Source organism: Besnoitia besnoiti, chromosome IX (assembly GCF_002563875.1).
Source record: "Besnoitia besnoiti strain Bb-Ger1 chromosome IX, whole genome shotgun sequence".
Taxonomy (NCBI): Eukaryota; Apicomplexa; class Conoidasida; order Eucoccidiorida; family Sarcocystidae; genus Besnoitia; species Besnoitia besnoiti.
In genome coordinates this window covers 1215434-1224813 of record NC_042364.1, presented here as the reverse complement: position 1 = coordinate 1224813, position 9380 = coordinate 1215434, and the positions used below count along the sequence as shown (strand labels likewise).

Below are 9380 nucleotides of genomic sequence, written 5' to 3'. Positions count from 1 at the left end.
TCATCTCGATCATCTTACTGCGATTCGTTGTTGGCGTTTGGCGTCCGCCGCGTAGTCGATGCGAAGCACAGATCGCCAGTTCGCGCGGCTATGCTGACCTATTATCCACTTCGGCAAGAGTACGCAGCCTCTCTCATTAATCCATTTCAGGGGAGTTGTACCGCTTGTACGCGCTCTACCGTCACTCTCGTCATGCGAAGATATGATCGCAGTGCGGCTCTCCCTCTTGAGAGTGGCGAATCCAGATATTTTTTTTTCAGCGGCTTCCCCTGTGGCACGCAGTGTAGCCGCCATCCGCATACAGTCATCGGCGCCTAAGCAACTTGGAAGTATAGTCAAAATCGCTCTATTTTGTGGGAGTTGCGCCGTTTTTCTCTTCCTCTATTTACCTTCTGTGGAGGTCCCCGCGTGTCGCACCGCCGCTGCAGCGGCTGTGCATTAGTTGTCGTCCAGAAGCTACAGGAAACGAAGCTTGCATTGCTACACCACTGTCGCGCAAAGCGTCGCCCTCTATGAATAGCCAGATTTGCTCTTCACCAGCCACCCCGCCAGCGACTGGGTGCTGCGAAAATCTTTGCCACTTATTCAGACCGGCTTCGGTATGAATGTCCTTAGCCGATTGGAGGCTTTAGCAGAGTTTGAGACACGATGGAGGAGTTGACGAAGGACAGCCTAAGAGCCGGTGTATCGACTGGCTTATGGAAAACTCCCCAGTTCGGAAGAGGCACAACAAGCGGGCCGACAATTGTTGGAGGGGCAAGAACGGTCAGGCCGCGTCTGGTCAACGTTTCGACTTTAGGCCCTCGTCGGCAGTCGATGTTTGCGAATGTATATCCCCATGGAGGGCATCAGAAACTCTCATCGCCACGCACTGCTCGCCACTCGATTTATTCTCGAGCTGGACGTGACAGAAGGCAATCTGACCTATCGGCAGGGTGTGGAGGGAGCCCTGTCGAATGGGGTGCTTCCACGGACCAGAGCGAAAGAGGGCCGCGGAAATTTGTGGCTTTTCATGTGCAGTCAGTCCGCCGGCACAAGGCGTTCTGGTCAGAAAAAATGTCAGTACGCTCTGCGACAGAATCGCCCCCCGAGATCATGTGTGCTCACTTTGACATCTCGGAGCGGAATCTCTTTCTCGGGCTAAGTACTGGCACGGTCATGCTGTGGAAAGAACCTTTCAGTTCTGCCCCTTCCTCCGACGAGCAGTCCTCCAACAACAATCCTTCTGTCCTGACAGCTACCGGACACACAGGCACTGTTAGCTCCCTGATATTCCTCAAAACCCTCGCTCCAGATCGGGCACTGAGGGAGGATCGCGAGAAACCGCGAAACGAAACCAAGCCCAGTGCAAACGCCGCAGCCGCCATGAACAGCGCGCTGGCCCGGTCTGGCACTGTCGAAGAGGAGTTGGGTTTTTTGTTCACTGGCTCCGCCGATAGGAGCATCAAGCTTTGGGTTGTGGAACCCAGAAAGCTCGTATGCGTACGGACTCTCTGTTCCCATGGGGGCGCTATCGTGGCTCTGGCGTACTGCTTCCCGTACCTCTTCTCAGCCTCGACTGACGGAACAGTTCTGATCTTCCGAACGGATCCTACCGCAGATAGTCTCAAACACCCGCAGTTTGCTGTTGCTGCGAGGATTTTCGCCCACTCTATCTACCATCCCAGTAAGTACGGTTGCATTCACTTGTCCTCGCAGCGTGCGGAGGGCCACCTGCGTGCCGCAGTCTCCGGTAGAACGCCGCAGCACACAAAGACGCGCTGGCGCTTCAGTGTACACTGGTTTCAACTATGCGTAGCGCGGTTTCCTCTGACAGTGCCGTTCCTAAAGTGGAGGACCCTCGAAGTCCGCAAGGCTGATCTACAGCCTCCACACGCGCGGCTATTCTCTACAGTGTCTGCTCACATACATGTGGCGCCTGGTATCTTCCCAGTAGCTCGAGCGACAGCAAGTCACCCTTACTCTCAACGGCGAACATATGTAAGTATTCAAAGCACAAGCGGTACACACGGGTTGCTTTTTCATGGCAAGGAAGCACGGCGTGGAAGCTGTCATGGTCGTGCTGGATTATGCAGCGACAAAGCTTGCGTTGTCTAACAAGAAGGCATGGTACAACAGTTTGGCCGCTCGCTGCAACGGGGACCGCATCAGTTTGTACTGCGGGTCGACGGACGGAGCCCTTCTTGTTCTGGATAATACGCAAACGAACGTGCCCGCGAACCCCGTTGTTGGGGGCGGCGGAGCGCCGCCCGCCTGTCTGCACACGCAAGAAAGGGCCTCCGTGTGGATGGAAACACGGGAACGCGCAGGCACAGCGCTTGGCGGAGGCAGACTCTACAGTAGCCTGCTGTGCAATACGTCGTACTGGGGGAGTCTTTTGACGCAAGAGGTACGGCACGATTCCCAGGCGCCAGGGGAGAATCTCCTCCGTTCAAGCGTGCCTGCGGTGGAAGTGATCCGCAGTGTCGTGCTACCTGTGCCTTTCCGAATACAATCCAAGTTGCCGGTTCACGCGCTGGGGCTGCGCAAAGTGTATTCGTTGCCACTGGAGTCCGCGCTGGCCACACTTGGCAGTGAAGCGTCAATCTCCGTCGTCGACCCGGTCGCTGGCCAGGTTTCTTGGAAGGAAGAAAATCCCGAGGGCTGCTGCTACTCTGCATGCGCGTGGATTACTTCCTTCAACCTGCTGTTGGTGGGAGATGACTACGGCTGTCTCTCGTTCTACAACGTCTACTCTAAAGAGCGCGTGCATTCTCAGCAGGTTGCGGAGAGTCGGATTCTTTCTTTGTGCAATGCAAAGGGTAAGACGACAGGAGAGCCAAGCGCAAGAACGCCAGGGCGGCGCCTCGCAGGAAGCTAGAAAAAAAAACTCCAGTGTGCATCGGTTCCAAGCCACTCCTGTGCTCCTTCCCTGCATTCACCGATGCCACGCTCACGCTTTGACAGGTTGCCGGTCGCACAGCGGCGTAATAACCCTGCCTTGTAGACGCTGACTCTGCTGCTTCATTCTTCTGCTGCAGAGTCTTCGCAGGTGATCGCCGTGACCGCCCACGAGCTGCTCCTGGTGGATCTCGTGGAAACCACGGAAGAGGTTGTGCTCTCCGGTCATCAGGGTGAGTTGTCGCCCCCTACCGCAGAGAACTCATTGCAGGAGAACTCATTGCAGGAAAGACGCGATCGCGATTAGCGTTGTTGAGAAAACGGCTCCCGAACACCAGTGGTGCCGCTCGACTCGCTGAGGTGCCCTTGCGATGCCGACCCGCGCCGGCCTGATTCGTTGACCGCACCTTTTCGCCTTTACCACAGGCGTCGTCACGAATCTCTTCTGGCAGTCGACACCGGACGGCGGCTACGTTTACTCGGCGTCGGACGATAAGACAATCCGTCAGTAAGGCTGGCTCTGACCCCATACAGGATGAGATCACAAAACTGGTCGAACCCTGGGAATCAACGGAAGGCAAACCGTCGCCTGTCGAGCCGGTGGATGCGGGTTCTGCTGTGGCGTGTTGTTTTCTTCTGCGTATCAGATGGGATGTTCAGAAAAGACAATGCACACGCGTGCTTCGGCACAAACATCCAGACATATCCAGGTAGGATGTCGTCCCCGCCATCGGCTGGGGCAGAAGGCTCCAAGGATGCACACAGTTGACAGCTTGCGAGTCGGGGGAAAACGTGAAGATCCCACGAGTGTCCGGTGTTTTTTCGAACGCAACAGCTGGATGCTACTGGACAACTTGAACGGCTTCGTGACAGGCCACGAAGATGGAGATGTCCGGTTCTGGAGTTTAAAGGATTTTACATCGTTTTCGGTCCACAATCAGAAAGGTGAGCCGTGCCGCTTCTGTAAAAAGCAGTTGGCCCGAACATTTGTCAACCTTTGCTGGTCTTTTTCCGTGTGAACATGCGACGGACGGCGATGGCCGACCACATAAAAAGCCGTCGCAGCTCAGTCCAGTAGAACCCGCGCCAGTGACTTTCATGTTTCCGCTAGCCACACAGCAGGCGATCTTGTCGGGAGATATGTCATCAGTGTACTTTCATTCCCTATTCCTGCTTGTCGCGGTATGGTCTGTCATATACTCACGCGTCGCTCCGACTTTTAAAATGCACCACAGACAATGATTCAAACAGATGGGTCTCGACCTTCCGGTCACTCATCTGGTCGTTAGTGCTTGTCACGTGCTCGCTCCCAAGTTGTCAGCAGAAGATATCGCTGTTTGGCGGCCTCTTATGCTTGGGTGCTGTCATGGACCTGCCAGGCCATCACATCCACATCAACAGCGTGACCGGCATGTGCTCGTGGCGGCCAGGTCTCGCCGCAAAATATGAAGGGCGGAGAAGAAGTAGAGCCGTCGCTGCTGCAGTGTCGGGAGACGCTGGGTCAGTCCTAGTTCCTTCGATTCCTGCGACTCCTAGCGTCGACCGCGAAACGTCGCCAGCTCCTCATATTTATCAGATGCTGACATGCGGGTATGACGGAAGGTTGAACGTCACTGAGATTCGGGCCGACGGAGAGACGGGCGAAGTCACAACGAAATTTATTGTAAGGTGTGCCACATACACACGCCGTGCTTAAGTTCTAATATATAAGACTCGTGCGAAGTCGAGCGCAGCCCATGTCGTCTGTGGGGCGCGGGTAACTGGACAGCGACCTCAGTATCCGCGGAACGGCGTCGTCATCCTGTTACAGCTGAAAGTTGTACTAGAAGCTTGCCGGTAAGTACGGTGAACGATCTCCCTATGCCCTGCATGAGAGCAAATTACTAATCTGCATTGTGAGCACCGCATGCGGTTTGCCGCGGCTCAGTTGGGGCTTCTACCGGTGTTGTCTAGAGTACTTCTTTATCCGTCGCCCCGCTGCAGATGAGCCAACACTGCATCCAAATGTGCAACGCAGGTAAATCGGGAGGTCGGACTAAGGAACGCTGTCAAGTCCTGGAACTTGACACTCCTGCTGCCTGTTGTCCCAGGATCAGCTAGCGGATATTCCCCACAGCGGCGGAGGAGGCGACGAGGTATTGTACTGTGTGTCCTTCGACGAGCAGCGTTGCTTCTTCACTGGTAGGCCATCAAGCATCATTATACACGCTGAGGCTTCCGTTCGAGCGTCCTGCCCGCATCATACGTTGACACCCCGCTGCGCTTACCTGTAGAAAACTCCACGTGAGTGCTGTGGCAGGCGGGCCGTTTGTAAGAAAATAAAACCAATTAGATGATATGGTAGATAGGGAACAAACTGTCTCCAGAAGTTCTTCCCCCCCCCCCCCCCCCGCCCCCCAGCGAGTAGGGGGGATGCGGGCTGGGCACGCCGTACCTGCAGAGTGACAGAAATAAATCATGTTTATGCATGGATTTACGCGCTTTCAGCGGGAAACGGACACGCCATATCCAAATGGACTCTGCCATCGATGACAACAGATGATGAACTTCTGGGCCATGAAGTAAGATGATCAGTATCAATATGCTCCCAGTTAGATGCTGGAACTCCGAACAACAACAGGTTCACAGACACGATCTATGCTTCTGGTGTCTTACCCTCCAGGATGGAATAACATGCCTATGCAGCTCCGGGATGCATCTCATATCGGGTAAGTGTTTCAGCAGCGACGGGGCGTGCAGCGCCTGCGCAGTATCCACACTATAACGAAGCACGTCGGCAACTTGCCGGTTCCCTCTTGGATACTGGGTACCTCTCGTCGGGGATTCCCCTTCGAGCCTGACTATTTTTGGCTTATGTTCGCGGAGACGACTGTACCCGAAGCCGCCCGTCAGCTGCTCGTTCACTGCTACCCGTTGGAGGCGGCGAAAAACTGGATAAAACTACCCTTTCTGCGTGCGCAACCTCAGGTACGGGTGCAAGCGCCTGTGTGCCTTGTCTTATCAGGATCGCTCGACAGATCAGTTCGAATTTGGGACGTAGAGACGGCTGACTGTATCCGGGTGTTCAAGAGCCAGCCTGAGCCGGTAGTTTGTCTTTCTTTTCTCACGGATGACTACAGCGGCATGTGGGCTAGTGTGTCCGCATCAGGGCACATATCCATCCGGGATCGCAGCGCCCATGTAGTTCTGTCTAAAGCTCTCGGCGAGAGCATCAGCTGCTGCATATGCGTTGGCAAATTCTGTCGGCTGTTTCTTGGAACAGGTAGGAAGGCATCGCGACTGTATAGGCCCTGTCTGGCGTTTCGACTATCGATTTCCACGGCACCTCACAGTCACGAACTTAGCGATCCTCGAGGCATGCGACCACATGACACATCCATCTAAAGGATGAATAGGGACATAGCGACGAGCTAACTCTCCGCAGCACATACACAACACAATTGCACAACGGTGGCGCTCCTATGCGTATTCGACTGCTTCAGTTTTCTTTCCTGTCGTCTTGAGAACTACCCTGGTCCGCGCCAGCGTCCTCGAAGAGGTCATACTGTGTCTGTGCGAGCGAATACTGGCAACCTGTGGACGACTACGAAACAGAACTGTGACAAAGAACTGCCTACACCCAAGGTGCACGAAAAGAAGTATGGCACTCTGCCCACATAAACAGACATGAACAACGGCGCAACGTGCGTATGCGTGCCTTCGCATCCGTTGTAGACCACGGCCTCTTGCGAACGCTTCCTCTCGGTCCAGCCTGTCCTGCTAAAATCGCCGAGCACCGTGTGAAGTTCAGCATCGTGGCGGCTGATAAAGCAGAAGCCGTCCCCGGAGCGCCGGATGCTCAGTGACAAGCTACACCTGTGGTCTGTTGTTACAGAGTTACTCGTATGGATGATTCGGTTTGCGCCCTGTCTGAACAGCCTCCCTCCTTCAATGGAACCGTTTAACGCTGTCCCATGCTCTGTTCAGAAGAGATCTTACCGCATTTGGTACACGCTTACTCCTCACGGTTTTGTGTCAAACAAATGAAAGTCAAAACTCACCTCGTCAGTGGGTTGGTCTACTGGACACCCCCCCGGCAAGAAACAGCCTCGGTGTAACACTAGAAGGCATTAGCTCCACCCTCGTACTATCATGTCGAGTATTTAAAAAACGCGGCTCGACACTCGCCGCAAACTGCAACTCGATGGGCCATGAACTAGTGGCTTTCTGCTCCAACTCATTCACGCACGTGACGCATGCGCCGGCGTTTGGCGGCTGCTTTTCCTACGAGTTTGAAGTCGTTCCACAGCGCTGCAATGACGCGCTCACGTATGACAATGAGATCTTCATCCTTGCAGCCACGAACCAACAACGGTAAGGGATAAAAAGTGTCAGTTGCCAGAGTACGCTCGCGCTATATGGTTTTCCACATAGCGCGAGCGTAACTCCTCGCAACTGGAAGGTAGGCCACGCGCACGGACGGAAATCTAGGCAACCGAAGCTGACCATCTACCATCTCTTGATTCCTTACCATCCTCCAAGGGAGGGTCCGATTGCGGATTCATCGGGCGACAGTAGTTTTTGAATTCTCAGTATCGCCCCCGGCTCTGGCTCCCCGGCCCCCACCTCCGGGAAATTTCGAGACGCGGCCCCAGTAGCAGGCTACAGTGGCGTACGTAGTAGTGCGTCTCAATTAGAGCTGACCCCTGATACGCGTGGGTTCGCAAGCAAATCAGCCCCTGCTTGCCAGGCAGGAAATAAATGACGCGAATCACAACTGACGGGCACGTTTTCCGCGGAGCGGAGGCTCAGTTGCATCGGGGTTTCGACACTGAGGTGGCCGGGCCGCCGGCTTGGTCTACGCGAGCTGCAGCTGCTTTGGGCACAGACAACGACGCGTTTGTTTTTTCTTCCCTGAACAAAGGCGTTGTTCCAGCGGTGCCTGCTTCACCTTCTCACCACCGTTTCAGACGAGACTCGAAAAAACGCTGGACGAGACGAGAATAGACGCGGCGCAGCAGAGAGGGGTCACACAGAACGGTCGCGCAGCTCCGCGCAAAGTTACGTCGGCAGGGTCATTTCAGCCGGCCCCGTCCGACAAATAGAATCAGGTTGTACCCCTCTCCTGCAACCTTTGCCAGACCTGGGCTACCGGCTGCGGCGTGTTGCTCGTGGGTAACGAACGGCGGAGGGGGGTGCTCCTAACACCGGTCCCAATGCTGGAGGGAAAGACCAGACGTGCGTGGGTGTGCCGCTGAAAATTGGTTTCCTGCGCGGTGACGCCAGCAGCGCGAGTGGCCGCTGCGTGCCAAATTGTGGTTGTGTCACTGCGAGAAGAGTCCGGGGGGAAATGTTCCCCTGGCATCAGCGTGCCTGGCAAATTCTTATGATTCCGACCTCTCGATAACCCCGTAGTCACGGTCGGAAATTTTCAGGAACCGTGTCTCCGCCGTTTACTCTTGTCTGCGACCTCAATTTCACTGGCGTCTTTCCTTCCTTTTACGTCCGACATCTGCACCTAAATACCACAGCGCCTCCTTCACCCCTTCTTCCTCAAGGACGGATACGCCCCCTTCTTTTCTTTTTCTTCCGTAGTCTTCAGGCACGGTCATCATCCCCGTCCATTGCCACTTTTTGCCTTGTTTACTCCCCTTCTCTCTGTGATCTTTTTCTTCTGTATCGACATCTATTGTGCTTCGTTTTTCCTTCCTCGTTTTCGTGAATTCTCGCGTACTCCAGTGCTCCCCATTCTCGGAGCTGCCTTCGCAGCCTGACAAGAGGCAGAAGGCCGTCTCTTTTCTTCCTAGACAGATTACCATAACCGTGGCGTTTTCGTTCCCGACTTTTACGTCAAGATTTGAGACGATTGGGACTATTTTTCCCACTATTTTTCCGCATGTTCCCGTTGGCCGACCAGCGACCGTTTCTTTTAAGAGCCTGTCACGGCGCAAAGCTGCTCCCAGCTTGCCTGTTTTTTGTTTCGTGTTTCTTGGACGGCTAGCGTCGTACACACCCCTCCCTGATGCGGGGATCTCCTGTCTTGTCGCGTCGCGCCTTCCGGTGGTAGGGAGGTGCCCGCTTCTCTCCGGCCGCACCTCTGAGCGTCTCTGCTCTCCGGGTTCGTTTCCGTCTACCTCTCCCGTCGGTTCGCGAACGCCTCGGTGTACAAACACCTGGCGGTCGGGAGGCCGGGGTGTTGTACACCAGGGAGCGGCTTTGACACGCTGTGATTGCAAATCGTGAGGAGTTGACGGACCGGCAGTCCATAGGCGTTGCCACGACGAAGCACTTCGTACCGAAAAATGCGTCTCAACCGCGTGTCGCCCCCCCCCCCCCCCCAAACCCCTGCCTGGCGTGTAACTAGCGTCTTGAGCGACTTGTACTAGATGGCTGTGTGACGCTGGAGAGCAGACCCGTCTGGCTGTGTGGCGTGCAGCAGTTGTGTTTGCCGCGGGGAGAGTGCAAGTCGAACGAGGAACGGACCTTTTGCCTCTCTTCGTTGAATTAGCTTCCTAGAGGCG

General features: G+C 55.2%; 1 protein-coding gene across 1 annotated transcript; it reads left to right on the top strand.

Moving 5' to 3' along the window:
- Positions 1 to 648: 648 nt before the first annotated feature.
- Positions 649 to 4576, top strand: BESB_013410 (uncharacterized protein; the record flags this gene model as incomplete). Its single annotated transcript, XM_029360071.1, has 7 exons — positions 649 to 1666; positions 2076 to 2801; positions 3021 to 3113; positions 3307 to 3388; positions 3528 to 3590; positions 3716 to 3825; positions 4260 to 4576. The coding sequence occupies 7 exons, from the start codon at positions 649 to 651 to the stop codon at positions 4574 to 4576; spliced, it is 2409 nt and encodes an 802-aa protein (XP_029216738.1).
- Positions 4577 to 9380: the final 4804 nt, after the last annotated feature.